Consider the following 19,592-nt stretch of genomic DNA (forward strand, 5'->3'; position numbering starts at 1 on the left):
CAGACCTACGCTATATTCTCATTTCCACACATCTTTTTATTCAAACGAAAGGTTGATCACACTCTCGTGGACTTGACAAGGGCGGGGAGCAGCCACATAAAGTAAAAGTCCTCCAGTGCTCGCACAGCTGAACATAGGAAGTCATCGTCTTTCTCTACAATGATGGTGATGCTTTGTTGTTCAGAATAAACAAAAAAAAACATTCATTGAGATTACACACATACATTAACAGTTGCACCTGTGTGTAGTATCGGTGACTTGCAAGTAGCGTCAATTTGCCATTCTTGTACTTAATGTACGGCACAAATGTAATTTCCTGGTCTACATCAATTATGTCTCTGTTCCGTCTTGAAAACGGGCACTTTATCTCTAAAAGGCAAACACCCTTTGCCGTTTCAAAGAGCCCGTCAGGGCTTCCGCAAAGCCACGGCTGGGCTGTATGGACCACAAGTCCAGTCTGGAAAAAGAAATAATATTTTTCTGAAGCAAATGAAAATAGAAAAAGTACTTTTCTGAAGCGTATGTCCCACAAGTACACAATACAAATAATGCAAACGCAGACATAAAAGTGCAATGGTCATGTGCAAATATGAAAGCAATGAGGCTACCAAATGTGAAATCACAAATTTTTAAGTCAAGCAGGTTGTACACATGTAGCTTACCTCTAACACATCTGCACAAACTTTCTCCTCAAAGTTCTTGCGTGCCACTGGCTCCATTTTCATGCCTGAAAAGTAACTTTCAGTCAGCCCAACGTGCGATGTTGTGATATTGGAAAACGTACCATATGATGTGGCCTCAGAGCAAAACCCTCGACGATGCAGAATTGTCTTCAAGAGGTCTTGAGGAGGCTTCCTTGTTCTCAGTATCATGTGTGCTTGCGAACAAGTTATTCTTAATCTTCTTTCTCTGTGCCACCTGTTATAAATTTTAACAGGATAATTGGGAGATACGTTACATTGCAACTCTCCAAGATGACATATGAACAAGGAGGTGAAGCACCTACCTGTGATTATTAGCCTGCCCCTTTGTCAGTGCACATAGGTGCAGAGCACTTAAGCATTTTATGTTCTTGGCGTAGTACGCTGCCACTTCTGCTGGCATTTCTTCTTCGTACTCCTTTTTTTTAATTAATATTTTTGGAAACTTTGCTGTTACCATTAAAGAGTGCAGAGCCTTTTTTGGTTCTTGCAAAAGACTCCTGAGTTTTTCTATTTCTTCTTCAAGTAATACTTTATCTATGATATCTTGCAAGACTGTCTTGCATGCACTTTCATCATTTTCATTTTGTGCTTTCAGAATTCTAGACATTGGACATTGAATGTCAGGGAAGTGCTTTATCAGAAAGCTTGGGTCCAATGGTTTGGGAGGCTCTCCACCACCAACATGTGGGTGCTTGTTAGCTGTAAGAAAATATGCAGGTGCATTAGCTGAAATAAAGCTGGGGCATGCTTTGTGGAAACAGACTGAAAAGCACAAGCATTATTGTCTTCTACCACTGCGTAACAAGCAATAAGTTTCTGAACTAATGCCGAAATGTCGGGCAATACATAATAAAAATAGGTACATTTAACTTCCATTACTTCAGCAGTGAAATGCAATGCTTACCACCAAAAAGTTCTTCAATCGACGCTTTATCGTCCACACGGGCCTTTTTCGATGGTCTTCCCCACCTCTGCCTCTCAGATGTGCAGGAGATGTCGTCGTGCATGTTGACATGCAGCGCGACAGCCGCGCAGTGTTTGCAAGACCCTGCAGCGCCGTACCTGCAACTGCAAAGTCCAGCTTGCAGTTCGCGGTCATTCTTGTTTATCTGCGGTGAACACAATGTAAATGCAACAGTAGACACAAACTATGACCGCCAAACCAGCCACCCAACAACAAGAGAACGTTCGCACGTGATGCCCGCATATTATGATTAATTACGTTCCCACCGCGCAATACATTTACAAACCCTCCTAAGAGACTTGAAAAACTCCACTATGCAAGGCAATCATATTCCTGAGAAGCGATGTTGCTTATTCGTGCACATGATAATGTCGCTGAAACAAGCCTCACGGAGATTTGAAAAGCGGTTCGCGAATCCACATGCTACGAACGATACAAAACGTGCACCGCCGACAGCGGGGTCCGTATTCAGCAGTGGCTGTTGCCACGTTAAAAATGCCACAACTTTACTCACGTGCAAAGAAACGTCGTAAACTTGTTTCCCTTGTTGAGAGCGGCACTTCGCCCGCACGTTGACGCCGTCAACTTCCGTCACAAAGGAAACGTGTCCAGCGTCGTACAACTTCTTCCCGCTCGTCAGAGAGGCTGGATGAAAATATTCTTCTGTACCCTTAATGGGCCTAAACCCCGCTAAAACCACCTGGGACATAGCAGAGGATCGTGCCGACCGTGGATGTAACACGAAAGCGGACGCTGGCCGTGCACACGAAGGCGAAAAGAGCAAGTGGGCAGCTTGCGCCCTGCCGCCCCCGCCGGCTCAGTAATGCGGAATCTGCCACGGCGGCGCTGAGCGCGGCGCTGCTCCGTAGCGCCCTCTGACCAGTGTACGGAGCCTATAGATATTACTAATCGACCGCGGCAATTCCTTTTCTACGCTAATCTCCCTTTCTGTGGCAGGTAGAACTTTATAGATTTAAGCGTAAAACCAAGTGAAAAAGTTTACAAACCACAAGAATGTAGAAAAGGTAAAAAAAAACAACTAAAAAATTTCAATGCCCTTTTGGCCTCGGAAGAGGTGTGTTCTTTAGTTAGCGGCGCAGTGCGTTTGTAGGCCAGAAAGAGCTGCTTGACTTGTCCGCGAAGAGCTCGTACTCTTCACGTTGTTCCCTTTAAACGTTTCAGCTGTGCTGCAACATTGCACAATGCCGAAAAGCGAGACGTAATGCACTGGTCGGTAAAACCACGTGTAGATAACTATTTTTGCATTTTCCGCTTGGACGCGAACATCGATATATATATATATATATATATATATATATATATATATATATATATATATATATATATATATATATATATATATACGAATGCGGCCCCTCAGAGTGTTGTTCTGCGGATCTGAATGAAGAAAGCGCCGATACGCACGCACTTGAGAACGAAAACCACACGAAGAAAATATTCGAGATGATATGCTTGGATATCGGGACCGAGGTCTTCACCGCATGACGATCAACTCTGCAGACGACGGAGGGAAGCCTTCAGGAGGGTTGGTAAACTTGGAGGTTTATTTACATATTTACCACAGAAGCAGGGAGACCAAAAGTCAGAGATGAAGTGCTGTGAAACCAGCCAAATCGCGGCTTAAATACAGTGTATATTCCCTAGGCACCTAGCTAGGGAAACCGGTGGCTGATCAAGCGTCCAATGGGCAGACACACTCTTCATAGTCTCTTCCCTAACCCCATGACCGCTCCGCCCTCACAAACACGTGCACAGGCGATAAGAAATCTTGGCGCCTTGAGGTCCTGGAATGCGGTTTCCCACGGGTTGACCAGGTGCATATGGTCGTTGGCTTTGTAGGCGGTGATCCCCTCCGTGGAAAGATGCGTTCTGACGGTCCCGGTGAATTCCAGAGGGTAAGATGAATCAGCCGTGTCCGCCCCAGCTTTGTCTGGCCGCGCAGGTGCAAGCGAGCGAGGAGGGTCCGGCGCCTTTGTTCGGGTCTTTCTGCCGGTCCACGTGAGGGCGCAGTTCGGGAGAAACGCCGCATTCCACACTCCGGACGAATGAATTAGAGGCCTTTCGTCAAAGCTCGCCGTCGCCAGGAGCCGTTCCTAATCCTCTTCTCAGGACGACAGCACTTTTGGTCAAACATAGTTCGATGGCGCCTGCCGGGCTCGTCTGTTCCCGCTTTCGGGGCCTCCGATCACAACAGAGAACCATGTGCATATTTTACTCCTCCAGACATGTAGTTATACAGACACGAAACCTGCGGACGGTGTTCCACAGAAAAAAATTCGTTCTTCCACCCACTGCGTGGTAAAACAATTACCGCACTAATATGCAGGGTCGAGTCGCACGCAAGCCACGCGTGTTGTCTTCGACCCCGGCTTCTCGAAGGCGATGGAAAAAAACCGCTCCTCGGGCTTCGTTCGTCAGCCTGCGCTCGCCTCGGGCGGAACCCATGGCACTGAAAGCCGCGTGCTCCACTGATGACGTCGGCGCACTTGGCGCTAGAGAGAGCTCCTTTCGACCGAGCACCTGTTAACGGCACGCAAGATGTTGACTCGGCCTCGCGACGAGCTCTTATCGTAGACGCGCTATCCATTTGCGCAGGGCTGATGCCACGTGCTCCTCAGACGTGTCTGGCAAGCCGATGGTTCGATGTCTCCTGTCCAACCGAGGCGATAGAACGATGCGATGCCGTGCTACGCACACAAACCCTTAGAGCTTGGCTGCGATTTCTGCCGCCACGTTGTATACCCTGATACTGGGTAAATAGCCGATATAAATGTGAGCGGATCAATACGAAGCACAAAAGACCTTCGTTGTGGATAAGCGCAAACACTACAATTTCATGTCCATGCTTCCAGAAAGTTATGCTGATGTGTCTTTTGGTCAAAAATCATTCCACGAAAAGCACGTCGTTAATTGTGTGTCGCTGGTTCTTGTGCTGCTGCTGAGTGATTCTCGTCACTACAAAATGAACGATCACCGCAGTGAACCTCGAATTGGTCTCTTAAAGCAGTAGGCCCAATAACTTACTGTCCGAAAGAATCCTCGGCCTCATCGCTAATAAGTATTTGCTCTGTAACTTCAGTGGCGTCACTGTATATTTTAGATGAGCATGGAGGCAGATCTAATAAGTTGCTGCTCGAAGAATATTGCTTTTCTTGTCAAACACCTTCAACCAAATGGGGCAGACTATCCACACGCTTGAAAGTGGGGCCTGAAGTCTGGCGCAAAGCAATACGGAATGCATTGCCAATGCCCTTTCAACTTAGGTGTGAAGGGCTTGACGCAATTATCAGCGTTCTAGCTGCAAAGCCTTGTATCTAGAGTAATCAGAGACAGTACATTACTGAGTTACATTATCTTATTTTATGTATTTTTACGGACGCTGTTTTTGCAGTAATTAAACCGCAGAGGCACAAATGGCATCAGATTCCTCTTCTTTTTCAGAGCTGCAAAGAACAACAAAAATATCAACCAACGAAGAATGGCTAAGGCACCCAACAAACCGTCATTGTGTCGTTTCCTGGGACCTGTAGTGCGCCAGCCTCGGTGTGTTTAAGAACACTTATTCAATAGCAGCGTAACAGCATTAAAACTTGAATCCGAACTTTTGAACCTTAGCACTCGTTGTCGCATCGTTAGCCTTTGCTTGCTCCATAAGGTATTTCACAGTTCACTGAATCATCCCCATACATAACACCATCTTCACGCATATTCCAACGCACTGCGCATCCATTTAATGTTGCTCGACCACTTACTAGAAGTGCTACGTTTCCTGGGCAATTTCTTCCCCGTACAGCTATCCACTGGAACGGCCTTCCTGGCGTCATTGCTGCCATCACCTGCCCATCGACGTTTGCGACGGCCATCCCTACTGATGTTCAAAAATTGTGATCTTTACCTATCACATGTAATCCCACCCTTTATGTAATACCCCGAAAGGGGTCAATAAGGCAGTAAAACGAAACGAAACATAAATGTGCACCAACGAAGGATAGCTAAGATAGCCCTGCCGCCCACAGTGTGTGGTTACCCGGGAGCTCTCAGTAGCTGCAAGAGAGATCGAAGTACAATCCCCGAGAATATTTCTACCTAAACTTGTGCAATATAGGATCTCGTCCAGCAATTCTTTCCCAGGTCCTTTGATCTTAAAAGCATTACTGTGTCGCCGGTGCTTCCTCTTTCTTCCATTCAGTCTGTTTCAAAAAGTAAAGAGTCGTAAAATCAATGTGAACATAAACCAGCAAAGTCAAACGGATATGGTACTAACCAGAAAGTAAGTTCTACCGAGCTTGAGCAAAACTTTGCCTGAAATTAAATTTTGAAAATCATGAAGCACATAATAAAGTAAATGGCCGAGCGCGCGTTGCATTAAATGACAAAAATGGGGCCCGGGAAGGGCAACTGCGCGTAAGGTGCGCTGCCTCGTAGCAGCCAATATTGGTGCACATCTAGACATGTTGCACAACAGAGCCCAAGGGACGCTGCAAGCAGCTTCGCGAAGGAGCACAGCAACAAAATCCACGGCAATAACTGCAAAATGCGCATCACTACCTCTCGTCCCCGGCAGGAGCTGAAAATTACTTCTCGTCGCCAAGTCCAACTCGCAGCAGTGCCCAAAGTTATACAGGAGGGGCGGAATTGCTGGGCCCTGCTCAGACATGCAAAGTAGGAGACACATTTTTGTATTCTAGTGTAATCTGCACAGCTTTTCGGATTTCGCGACACAAGTTAGTCGTGTTGATGATTTATTTCGGTTTGTACATTTCTCAAAGTAGACAATAACTTTTCCCTCTAAGGAAAAAAGGATATGCGGCATAACGTGATGAAATTCAGGCATTAACTCGCAACGCACACTGCCAACGGCGACCCTGAATGGCCCTTCAGGGACTCAGTAACCTGCAAGCTCTAACAGGAAGTTTATTATGACGGTACAACAAATGGTGGCACATCTCTTGCATCCTTCGAATAGCGCAACTTGGAACAAAATAGCCATAAAGTGCAAACTAGCAAGCTCGTGCATGCTTTATTCACGACGGCACCCTGAACGCTCATTTCGTGAATGAATTGTCGAAAAGCAAGACATTTGCATTCCTGGCAATCAGCGTTTTATTAAAATGTGGCGCAGTTTAAAATTACTGGGTCCGAATCGCGGTTGGTCTTTAATAAAGGTCGAGCCGTCCCAACATGGAGGTGTATGGCGATGCAGCACGGGATATACCAGTTGGTGGTGGTTGCAGGCTGTCCGGCGATAAATTTTAAACCGGCTGTTCACTTGCATTGCCATTTACTTATTCAGCCCTAGTTAAGTTCACTAACTACTCGTGCGCATGGCCGCGGAATAAAGTGCTCGAAATGCTGTTTGATGCAGCACTGAGCAGCCCGGCTAAAATGAAATAGCATTCCTGGTTCTACATTGGTCATTTAACCTCAGAGATTAAGTAGTCCTTATAATTCCTGGATGTTTGAACCCTACTTGAGGCAACATTGACTACGTTGACGGAAAGGACGCAACAGAGCTAAGACGGGGCAAAGCAAGTGAGACTAACACTTGCGCTGTCTCGTTGCCTTTGTTTCGGCTTAGCGCTGCTGCATTCTTTCCGTCCACATGTATCAACCAGTTCGTGTCAGCCATCTAATAGAATTGACTACGTTGTGCGGAAATGACAAAAAAAAGTTATGTTGGCTGTTAAGGGCGCCCATCATAATGAGAGACACAGGTTTTAAGTGGGCGATGCGAAGCTAAAACGGAAAGGTGTGTGTGAACGCTAAGAGAACTGTCATCCAGTAAATACTATTTATTTTATCGTTTTCTTGGGAGATGAGTCTAGAAAACTTCTTGTATTTCAAATTAGAACATAATCTAACATTGTATGGCAAAGAAATATAAAAAAAGTATATTCCCTTGAAATTCTTTCTTTTTGTATGTTACGTGTTACACCTTGAAAACGCTATGGTGTAGAAAAAAAGCAGCAAAATTACGTGAAACAAGCCTGGGTTGAATTCCTCACGCAATTTTATGAGCGAAAGCGCAGACAAATTATGTTTTCGCTTATCTTTGTTTATAGGAGTGGGAGTTTTCCTAGATGGGTGGTTTGATGTAAAAAGGGTGAGAGAAACGGACTCAGAATGGATCGCTGCGGAAGCCAAATAAGTAAAGTCTGTGCTGACCCACCTTCTGACGTGTTAATCTGATTCCGAAATAAAGTTGTTCCGAATGGCTGACTAAAACTTCAAAGAGGCTTCTCTTTCATTCTGAGAACTTATATTTTCAACAAGCGTCAACACTTGCTTCAAAATCATTTATTTAGTGCTTGATTTTCTTCAAAAGCTTCAAAATTTTGTGTGGAAAAAATTTGGTTTCAAACACTCATCACTGCACTGGCTGAGTTTCTACTTTATTTCATACAACATTTTGATAAAAATGTTGTAATAGCTCCATGACCTTGCATTTGAAGATAGGAGAGCGCGTCCACCTGGCATATTTGTGAAGAATAGATAATTAGCTCTTGACAATCTCTAATTAACCTTCTAATTCGTTTGTTCCAATCAGTCCGTACTGAATAAATAGACACGCAGCAGTGACCATACGTATTAAGAGGTGAGAAAAACGACGCTTCCAAAGATATATCTACTGCTCAAGTGCTTCCAACTAAGCGCCGTAAGCTTCTTTCGTAAATTCTATTCACCAACATCTTTTCGAGACATGCCACCAGGGCTTCAGTAAACTCAAATTTCTCGCTTTCCACTCTATAGACCAGGATAAAACTTTGAGGACACGTTTATGAATGGCAAGGGAATTGTTTCAAGTATAATCTAACAACGCGCTTTTTTTTGGGGAAAAATCGCGACCTTTGCCCCGCAGCCACCTTTAAGAGGAATATGGTGTAGCTTGCAGGTAAGAAATTAAAACTTACTAGCGTACATCACGAGCAAAAAGAAAAAATTTAACTCTACAATAATCTAACTAATTAATCAGAATTAGGCAATCATCACCAAAGCGCTAGAGGCATGAGAAAGCTTTTATTGAAGTCTGAGTGAAAACACTAACGGCATAATTTCTGAAACAGTTGCTTTTCCACGCTTTTAACATTGTAATGGCCAGGCAATGAAGGTGTTGAATAAGTCCTCTTTGCTGTTACTGGCTCCTATACTGCAGGAATGCAGAATGCTGGTGGCTTTATTGGGAATTATGCTAGTACCATGCAATTAAATTAACAAAGCAGGCAAATTTCTGAACATTTAAAAACGAAAGAACTGCGCACATATGCTCAGGCACATACAATAAATCCATAACAAAGCCTAAAATCCTTTCATCGCCCGTTAGCGCAGAAGAAGTTATTCGGTTAAGGAAGGTTTGCAGCCAGCGGTTTTATAGCACGCCTGCCTCACCTGTGAAATACTGACATCAATTGTTCTTTTAGATATACGTTGGGAAGTGCGGCTTGTGCAACACTGTCAGAATTTGATACTTTGTGCAGGGCTTGAACAAAGACATATCGTTTCTACAGCTTGTAACCTACACGATACGCCTGAAATTGCAGGGTCAAGGGCGCACGCGAAACGCACAAGGTTATTCGGCCGCTCGCATGCGCTATGCGAAGGGCTGCGTTTGCGCGAACTTAGACGCGTCACGTCAATGGCCAGTAAGGGAAGCCCTGCCAAGAATGGAGTGGTCAAAACGCTCGCTCCTTCCGTAGTCATCTCTTATTTCACGTGCTGCGTTGTAATCGCCAAAGGCACTTCACTCGATAAAGCTGATGTTATACGATAATGACGCCATCCGGCGTTTCTTCTGACGCTCGACAACTTTAGAATTATAAAGCTATTTTGCGTACCGCCCGCACCTTTAGGATTCAGTTTCTAGTTTTAACCAACTGTGTATGTTAGCATGTAGTTAGAATGCTTCTGCTTGCTCGAGGCGACCGCCTACAGTGCTGACTCAATTTAATTCTCACAATCTTTCTAAACCCTTGACTCACCTTACATCGCGCATTTCGTGCAGGGACAATGCTCAAGAATGTTTCGAATAACCTATTAGAACGTACCTTAAACTAAGATGGCGTAACATACCGGACGGACTCTTATTAAAGATATGCACACTCAATAATTTTTTTCAGTAGCCGAACCTCGACTGACGCAGAATAAAACACTCTTGGTTCAACGCGTACACCCGTCGCAGCGAGACAAGAGACCAAGAAGGAGTTTCGCCAAGGAAGCAGCCATGAGGCAGTCGCTGCAAAAGACCATGCGCTAATTGAGTGCGCTGTGCGTGATTTCTGCCTCACCGAGCAGGCAAAGGAAAAAGAAAAGCCTTCGTACCCGATTATGCGTATAAATCGGAATTCAGATGCTATATTTCCATTCGCTTTCTTTCACTCCCTCGCTTTGTTCTTCCCTCCTTTGTTTATGTTTTTGCGGCTCTCTTTTTTATAGTGCTTAAGAAAAAAACAAATTTGGCTTTATTTCCATTGAACCCAAAGTTGTCTTCAGCGAAGCTCGGCAGGAATCGCAGTTCACCTTTCCGGTCAATAATTCCTTCGCCGAGTCAACAACTTTAGGCTGAATGTGGCCATTTGCGCCTTTGGTAACTTGTAGTCGCACCCCCGCTAGCAGTGTAGACGCGGCTGCGAAAATATCTGCATTCCCGGTTCGAAAGTATAGCAATGAAGGACACAGATTCTAGCCGTTGCAGACGGCTCAGCAAGTAATGCACTTTTAACGGTGTCACTTCGTTCAGGCATCCGTCAAGGGGAAATCCTGTTTATGTGCCGCCCCACTAGCGTATGTAATGCTTATATGCATGTCCGCCGGTAATGTCTATTTGAATTTCTCTTTAGCGCCTGCAAGGCGGCACATGAATACAGAAAAAAAAACGTCTGGGGCCGTGAAGGATTGCCGCATGAGCCAAGACATTGTCAGGTGGCTAAACTTCTTTTTCAGGTATAAGACCGTCAACAAAATCAGAACATGCAACTGTTGGCTTCGGGAAAACCGAATTATTCGTGTAAATATTCATCTGAAAGATGCGGCATCGAGAAGTGTCTGTCGCTGTAGTTAAAGAGCAAATGCGCGGATGTTTATCAACTTCAAGGTTTGTAAAGTCGTCGTATCAGGCAAATCTGTGTCACATACAAGGGAATCCCCGACGTAAGAGGCTTTCAATCCTGTTCGGTTGTGACTGGGGTTTTTGAGAGGTGGTAGGTGCTGTCAAGACGAGCGGATTTTGTTTCGCAGACACTTCGTATAAATTCAGGGGACGCGGATGTCAAGAAGCACATTACGCGCTGCTATCTCAGGGATGGATTGCCGAGAAAGCTTCACGAAAAATAAAAAAACAAACTCATAGACCTTACTGTATTCTAAACACATTCCTTGAGTGCTGGTGTCTTTTCTAGCCTCGTTACTTCAGTATATTGTATTCCAGACACTGCCCTTTACGCTGGGCCTGGCTCCTTCGTCATGTAAAGTGTCCAAGGTACATCTAAAATATTTAATAATGACCAACGTTTGCCCGATTACACACTCATATCTTCAAAAGCATCTTCATTAAATCTAGGGCCTGAACAAATTTTTGTACATATGCTGCAATTTCTTGAACAAGTAACCGGCTTTCTAGTGTTCAGCACGTATTTAGACAAGGGTTTATTAAAGTAACTCTCTTAACCTAATTCTGATATTAATTTTTTAAACCTTAGGCACCGACGTTTAACTTCAGGTTTTTTTTTTCAACTTAGAAGGTCTCAACAGGTTTTTACAATGTTTGTCCCTCAGGACTAATGTTAAACTAAAAGCAATTTTAAATAATTCTCATCTCGTTAACTGGATATATAATTTTCTCTCACATCGCTGTCAGTATGCATATTTTATTTCTGACGATTATTCCGTAGCCGACGTAATGTTAAGAACACCCCAGAGCTCTCTCCTTGATTCCTTTCTATATTTTCTCCGCATCGATGACTTAACTGGCCGCATTTTTTCTAAGCTCAGTCGCCATACCGACGGTTCTAATTAAGACCCCTGATTACGACGACTTTCTGAATGAGGATTTCGCTGTTTTGCGCATAGTTTAACCCTGGCGAAAAAGAGAATAAATGCAGTGAAAGTCTTTTTTTCTGCCATGTCCAGTTTTCTCAAGCAAAAATTTTGAAAATTGGAAAATTGTAAGACACTGTTATGCAAATATTCATGGTAATAGTTCATTATTGTGATATGTAGCAAAATATTTCTTTTACAGTGCTTCCATCGATCGCATCGAAAAGTTAGGACTACCATAGAAAACCAATGAGAAGCGCTTTTCACGATAGCAAAAAACTTGAATAGAAAAAAATACAAGACTGCCGTCGGGTGTTCAGCGAATATATTGATTTTTATAGTGAAATCTTACATTATATAAAAAATTACGTTCATAATAGGTTTCCCGCTCAAAAATGCTTTTGTCCAAAATTGCTGGGTATGACTAACAGCTCACAAGCTTCTTGTTTTGATTACTCATTTAAATAACAGTCCATTACTGCAGGGAGCATTTCAATACATATATGTCCGCGTCATGTTCACTTACAACATGTCATGGCATATACTAGTCGTTTACATTATGACCAAAACATTGAAGAAGTTGGGTTACAAATCTAACGGTGCACATTAAGCGCAGCTCCTGGGGGCACCAAATTAATAATTAACAGATCCCTAATCCGTGTTTATACCGAACATGATTTATATGTGTTGAATGCTTTCATTACAGTGACCAATTTACAAAATTGAATCTTCACAACTGAAAGCTATTGCATTTATCTGCTGGTGCTGCGACTATCATTTCATCTTCCTCTTATCTTAAACTTAACTCTGCGTTCTGCGCACCGGAAAAATGTATCCTAAAGCTTCTACGCTCTATTGTAAATTCAGTCAATTGTTTTTTGAGCAGACAATTGCATCTCGTTCTTTTCTCCACCAGCAAATGCGCGGTTATCGTGATCTCAGTATTCATCCTCCTTTTGGACTGACTGACGCATTCAAATACAGCTTTTCTCTTACTTTTCATTGCTACAACTCATTAAATGGCAACATTCGTTCATTATCACTGGTATTAGGTCATCCTGACGTACTGAGATACATTGTGGCTTCCTTGATATGTTGTGTTCGTTTCACTGTTTTATGTTCACATTGTAATGTTTCTAGACATTACAATGTTTCTAGACATTACAATGTTTCTAGACACTACTTCCGCCTTTATGTACTATCAGGCTGAAATCAAACATGAACAGCGTGGATGAGAAAAAATAATTTACCTGTGTCCTTTCAGCTACAGTATAAAACTCGCGTGATGCAGGTTTCTTGGTAAATGATCTAGCGGGGTACAACACATTTGTCAACCGGTTGGAAAAGAATATCTTGCTGAAAAGCGCAGGCGCAGCGTAGAAAGAATGTGTTATCTCATCGTGGGTAACGAGCAAGGATTTTAGCCTGCGGATTGTAACAGAAACAGCGCAGCGTTCTAGCCCTGACCGGAAAGGGACTCGTGTTGCAAACCGCGAAGAAGCGGTTCGAAAGTACAGCTTCTTTGATCGAAGTCGGCGCTGCTGTGTCACTCAAATCGAGAATACTGTCGTTCGGCTCTCGAAGGCCATGACGTCGGATGTCACCGGCGACGGGTAGCTCCGCGGCACGTGCTGCGTTGCGTGGCTACCGCGCGGGCGGCGCATGGTGTTCTCGGTGAAGCACTCCTTCCGCGGCGAACTGATCAAAACAAGCAAGTGCGCGTGTAAATGCTGAAACACTCTAAGGCAAGCGCGGTGTACCAATAAACATGGCAGTGTACGCTGCAGAAAAAAAAACAACAAGCAAGCGATGACAATAACTAAGCTAAAAAGTCAAAGGTAGCGGAATGAAAAAAATTGACTTGATTTATAAAAAAAATCAAGGGCACGCCAGCTTACGAGTAGCAAATACTATAGTAGAGTGCGAAGAATCTTCGTCAAAAAAAAAATATCTTGCTGCCGTCCGTGGAAGAACACGAATGGAGAGCACGCGTGCCACGAAGAAACAATGTTTAGTCTCACCGGAGAGAATGGAAAAGAAATCGCTGGTGCAGCTTCTCTAAGGAACGGCGCGTTTCTCGGCCCGGAACAAAAAGGATTCCCCTGAGCGGCATGGCTTATCAAGCCATCTCCAGGGACTATGCGCGCTGAGACTGCTCGCCGGGATGCGCTGTGCTGCCATTTATGCGCAGACAGCCGCTTTCCAGAGCTGGCCGGCGCTGGCTAGAGAATGTCTGGTAGCACTGAACGCAAGTTTAAGGACTCTCGTAGTCGCGCGTATCTTTACGAAGGCCCGGATAAACGTCGCAGAGAGCCGGCATACATGCATTCCGCGCGCCCTTTTCCGGCAAAAAAAAAAAAAATTATAATAATAACGGGCTTAGCTCCGAATGCGCTTCCTGAAAAGAAGACCGGTGAAGAATCAGAAGTATACGCTGCCAGGCATAAGGATTTCGGTGGCTTAGTCTACACAAAAAGAAACCTGCCCACATTCGGTATCAAATGATGACACTTTTTTTTTCCGGCTCACACGTAACGCACCTCTGCACGTGACGGCTTGTCAAGGTGAACCGTAGATATAGGGTATTACAGACCTCGGTATGATCCTGAGGAAGCCAAGGGCACTCTTTTTTTTTGTGAACGCAGTCCAAGGTTTGTTTAATAAGCAGATTACTTCTCCTTGAATTTAGCTTTAATTGTTTATTTTAAAGCCAAGCTTTATACGCCCTGCAGAAAGGACTAGGCAGGCGCACAAACAGAAATTCCAGTAGGCTATGAAATACGAATACTGAACTTCGAAAAACGCTGTCATGTCACAAAATCGCTCCGAAAAAAAGAAAGTCTTATGTGGGACTTCTGCATGCGCATCGTGCTTCGCAATAAATCAATTATACCACATAATTACAAAAATACGCACTTGCAGGAAGCAGCCGTTATCAGAGAAACCATACGCTTCACACTGTTTCGTCTTTCACACGAGCGTGACGTTGAGACGTTTCTGGGCGCTATTATTCCCATTCATCTAATAGCGTTAATAGGAGTCTAACGATATGTGAGACAGATACTGCGCCATTTCCTTTCCCCAAAAACCAATTATTATTATTATTATTATTATTATTATTATTATTATTATTATTATTATTATTATTATTATTATTATTATTATTATTATTATTATTATTATTATTATTATTATTACATTAAGTAAAAGGTATACATTACCAGCTCAGGCGAAACGCTTTTTCTGCGCTGCAACTCGTTTCTGTATCTGATTTAAATTAATTTTGATTTGAAATTTGCGCCACGCACGCTTTTTAAAGTGAGTTTGGAACCAAGATGCGGAAAGTTCGAGCGAAGGAACCCTTTAATCAGGTCATGGTCGGTTCTGTAATTGGATGCGGCTGCGTTTGACAGTAGAAACCCTCCTGCATGGTAACTTTCTGTCGTTAGTCCTCTCAATACATCCTATGTTGCGCCTACGTTTGCACATAAAGCAACAAAATCAATTTTCCGGCAGCGGTCACTCAAAATTATAGATGTTTCAGTGGTGCCTCAATGGTAACATGCATACTGCATCATCAAACGTAATTTAATGTTAACTGACGCTGAAATTTGTATCACTTTGATGAACGTTGCAGTATCTTTTTTCAGTTCTTGAGTTCATACTGCATAGGCCAAGGGGGGTGGTCACAGGAGAATTTATCCTGGTTCTGACGCCAGAGTTTTCGAGAAAGAAGGATTTGTATTTCCCTTTTTGTTTATGCATTGCATATAGTCATTTTTCCTGTGTACGGAGCGCACTCGACATACGTAGGTCAAGAGCAGGTTCTTTTTTTTTTTAAAGAATAGTGCTAAGATGAGAATTTTTCTTTTTTCTTGTTATGTTCGGCTCTTAGAAATTAACAAAAATTTAGGGCCCTTCTTAACCGCATTCCTAAAGAAGAAAATGAGGTAGCATTCAGGCTGCCTCCCGTGGTATCAAGAAAGTGTCTAATGTTCATCTTGCGATTTTCCTTCTGAAACTCCGGCTGCAACAAGTTCCATTGCCTTTATATGATATACACGAGTCACCACCTATCAGAATGTTCGAGTACCTTCCATTGAATTATCGTGTGGAATTATACTAAGCCGACCAACTAATCCACCTTAATCTTTTTGGGTTGGACGTAGATCCTAATTTTCGGGTTCCTTGGGAATTTTCAAGGCTTGCCCAACTTCAGAATTTTGGGGGTGCTAACATTTTTAACTTTGGCGGTGCCCTATGATTCATCCACCGGTGGCAACCCGGTGCTGATGACGTCACGACCCTCTAAATCTCATTCATAGACTGCGGGGAGTCCTCATACTCGTACTGGCGCAATGGTGCAGTGGCGGTTAAGCGGGCGTCACTGTTCCGGCAGATGGCTCTTTCGACTAGCCACCAGTGCGGCTTGTGAGACCCAGGCTGTTCTTCCCAAACTTCCGTAAGGCTCATGTACAGCGACACGGTGGACACGTGGCAACCGCCTTGAGTTTGTCAACGGTGGGCAGTTCGCTCACAATTCGTTGGGCACGTTGTGATGACGTCACAAGGTCATACGAATTCTCTAGACCAATCGGAAATTTGGTGGTGCTCTCTGAATGGGAAATTGGAGCTGCATGAGCCTGATGACGACATCAAGGAATTGACCAGTGAGGCCATTTCGTTACGAAGAAGCCGGAAATTTTTTAGAGAGAGGAAGTTCTATTGCATCAATATATATATATATATATATATATATATATATATATATATATATATATATATATATATATATATATATATATATATATATATATATATATATATATATATATATATATATATATATATATATATATATATATATATATATATATATATATACAGTATAGAAAGATAAACGTATTTGGTTGCTAGAGGCGAAAATTCAAAGTAGAAAACGCTTCATTTATCCATAGATTTATTTTGAGTCGACGTTTCGGACAGAGCCTGTCCTTTCTCAAGACTGAGGTTACAGGGGTCTTCTTCCTCTTCTTAAGGAGTTGGCACTGGCACACATGTACGACACATGAACAAAAGAAACACACACACACACACACACACACACACACACACACACACACACACACACACACACACACACACACACACACACACACACACACACACACACACACACACACACGCGCGCGCGCGCACGCTCGCACGCACGCACACGCATATATATATATATATATATATATATATATATATATATATATATATATATATATATATATATATATATATATATATATATATATATATATATATATATAAACATACGTTACTACCCGTTCAGGGCCGTCGGCTCATAAGGCATCTAACATCTAGCTCGTATATCGGAAGCTCTTTGGTTTATTTGCTCAGAGTCTATTTCACTCTTTCCTCTTTGTGCTTTATTTCTCTCCCTTTTCTTCTCTTTCGGTTGCGCGCTTTCTGAGACTTCAGTTCCATTTTCCGAAAAAAAGGCCTCTTCGAAAGCTCTCGCACAAGAGCGAATGAAAACCAGAGAGAGAGAGAGAGAGAAAAAGATATCGCACACAGGAGGAGCAGGGCTGTTGGGAAAGAGGAAAACAAAAAAAGCCCGTACCTAAGTACGTCGCACGCCTGCGCTCCGAGAATTGGGTTTCCCCCGTTCATTTTCCGACTGCACTCGGTCCTGCTCAGCACCCGAGGCGAGCGCGTGGGTGTTGATTTGGCCAAGTCGAGCAAAGGAGGACTCCAGTTTGACCCAGATCGGCAGCTTCCCCAGTTCTCGTGAGATGCGCATCTGAATCGATTCCAGGAGCCGCGCTGCTTTTTCAAATGACGGCTACGGTATCCTGCAAGTTGTCCGAAAGTTTTCTTGTCGTTTGCTACAGCATCCGGGTACGTGGACCTGCTGTCGGGTCCAATAAAACGCGTCATTCGGAAAGCAGTAGGAGCTAACATGCAATGTCCGAAAGGGCAAAATAAATGTCATTTAGTCTTTGTGGGTTTTGTCGGTTGTTATATTTGTACACTGCGCCTAGTTAGCCGGTAATTTTCCGCCGCACTCGTTGTCACCCTTAATATTAAGGTGCATTATTGCGTATTTTGAGTAGGAGTTTCTCAGTGAAAGTGGAGCTTTTTTTTTTTCTTTCACGGTTGAATGGACATTCATAGGGTTAAAACATGCACGGCACAAGCACGCGAAAACCGGACACAAAATGCTCGATTCACTGCTAAGTTCTATCTTTTCGGGCTAACGGAATGAATTCCAACAGAAGGCAAGCGTCGAAGGGTTGCGGGGATAAGGTGGTCGCAGGAGGCACAGAAGAAGGTTAATTGTAGAAGTATGGGACAGCCCTTTCTCCCGCTGTGGACGTACTTAGGGTTATGACGACAACGATGTGTTCAACGAGCCGAACGGGATAGCATTATTAGCTTTATTCCGCCACTGCTCAGTGCTCAACGTGGTGTCATCTTCATACGCATTGTTGCCAGCAGCGCGTAGGCCTGTGTTAAATTGTGTCCTAATGTAACTTTTTTGGAGCCAAGAAAAACATTTCCCGACACAGGGGGGAACAATAATGTTCAACTGTTACAGCGCTCTGCTGTATTGAAGGCGAAGTTGCTGGTTCGATAACTGGTTCTGGCGTCCGCACGTCGATAGCAGCAAGACAAGTAGACGCCCATGTACTGATATTTTGACCGACGTTAAAAAGCCCTAGGCGGCCGAAATTAATCTGGAGCCGTACACTTTTTTTGTGTTTCGTAGGTCACGACGCAACAGTAGGACTTATTTGATCACCGCTTTAAAGAAGCAAAATATCCATCGCAGTCGGTGTCAAAAAATAAAAACAAGTTACTCGATTTCAAGCGCTGCAACAGATCAATTAACAAGGCTTGAAACGATGGGATTTCAGCAGCAAACATTTAAATCAAACGTTCTGAAGGCACAGGGCTCCAGTAAAACTGCACTTCTCTTTCCTCAGGCATCGGCTTTAGCTTTCGGACCATCTGATTGCCGGGCATGTCCTCCAACCGATATCTCAGTGTCACAACGTCATTTTTTTCTCTTTTCGGAACAAAATAAAAATGCCGTCTCCTGCTGTTGTCAAAAATATGAGTACGCCGACTGTGGAAATTTCGAGTCCTCGGCTGGATGATGATAGCGAAAATTATTCCCATACGTGCGAATTGGTGTCTGTAGGGCGTTTCGCCGCCATGAGGCGTTGATGAATATTGTAATTTGAGTTCATGACGCTTATGACCCAGAAGAAAAGAAGAAACATAAGTAGAGGTGTGCGAATATTCAAAATTTTCGAATAGCGAATAGCAAAGGCTCCTATTTGATTCGCTTGCCAAATAACATAATATGAATTATTCGAAACGAATGGAATCCGTTCTCAAGTTTTCGAATAGTTTTCGAATAATTGGCATGCAGTTCGATTAGGCAAAGAAGTGGTTTTTTTTTCGACTGTTGTTTCAAAAACAGGGCCCAATCCGCACGGCACGCTGCCGCGGTCGCTTTTTGCGGGAAATAGGGTTTAGTGCCGCAACGCGGTCCGTTCATTTGGCGGCGTCCATAATTCTTATAGTTGTACATATGGCTTTCAAGAATGGGCGACGCGATAGGGTTCAGCCCGTAGGCCACGGTTAAAAGTGCCGTTATTTTCATCAACTGAGATTTTGGGCTAGTTTGCGGGTTGGCGTCATCAGTAGCAAGAGATGACATGAAGGTCATAAAGTTAATATACTAACTAACACTATGATTTTAGCGCCGCCGCTAGCGCTCCTCTGTTTCCTAAGCATATTAGTTTTCTACTTTCACTACCCAAGTGGAGAATAATTAGACAAATATTCAATTC

At 43.5% G+C, this 19,592-nt stretch overlaps 2 protein-coding genes across 3 annotated transcripts in view; one reads left to right on the forward strand and one right to left on the reverse strand.

Moving 5' to 3' along the window:
- Positions 1–19,592, forward strand: part of LOC144113401 (uncharacterized) — a 199,513-nt gene that overhangs the window by 100,459 nt on the left and 79,462 nt on the right. The gene's annotated exons all lie outside the window — the stretch shown is intronic.
- LOC144113400 (uncharacterized) lies at positions 4–2,478 on the reverse strand. Of its 2 annotated transcripts, XM_077646441.1 has the most exons (6): positions 2,183–2,477; positions 1,609–1,813; positions 1,007–1,403; positions 785–918; positions 663–727; positions 5–457 (listed from the first exon to the last, which is right to left on the reverse strand). In XM_077646441.1, the coding sequence occupies exons 1-6, from the start codon at positions 2,375–2,377 to the stop codon at positions 155–157; spliced, it is 1,299 nt and encodes a 432-aa protein (XP_077502567.1). In that variant the 5' UTR covers positions 2,378–2,477; the 3' UTR covers positions 5–154. The 2 variants fall into 2 exon arrangements, with proteins under 2 accessions (XP_077502566.1, XP_077502567.1); XM_077646440.1 differs by having other exon boundaries at positions 4–457; positions 663–918; positions 2,183–2,478.

Source organism: Amblyomma americanum, chromosome 1 (genome assembly GCF_052857255.1).
Source record: "Amblyomma americanum isolate KBUSLIRL-KWMA chromosome 1, ASM5285725v1, whole genome shotgun sequence".
NCBI lineage: Eukaryota > Metazoa > Arthropoda > Arachnida > Ixodida > Ixodidae > Amblyomma > Amblyomma americanum.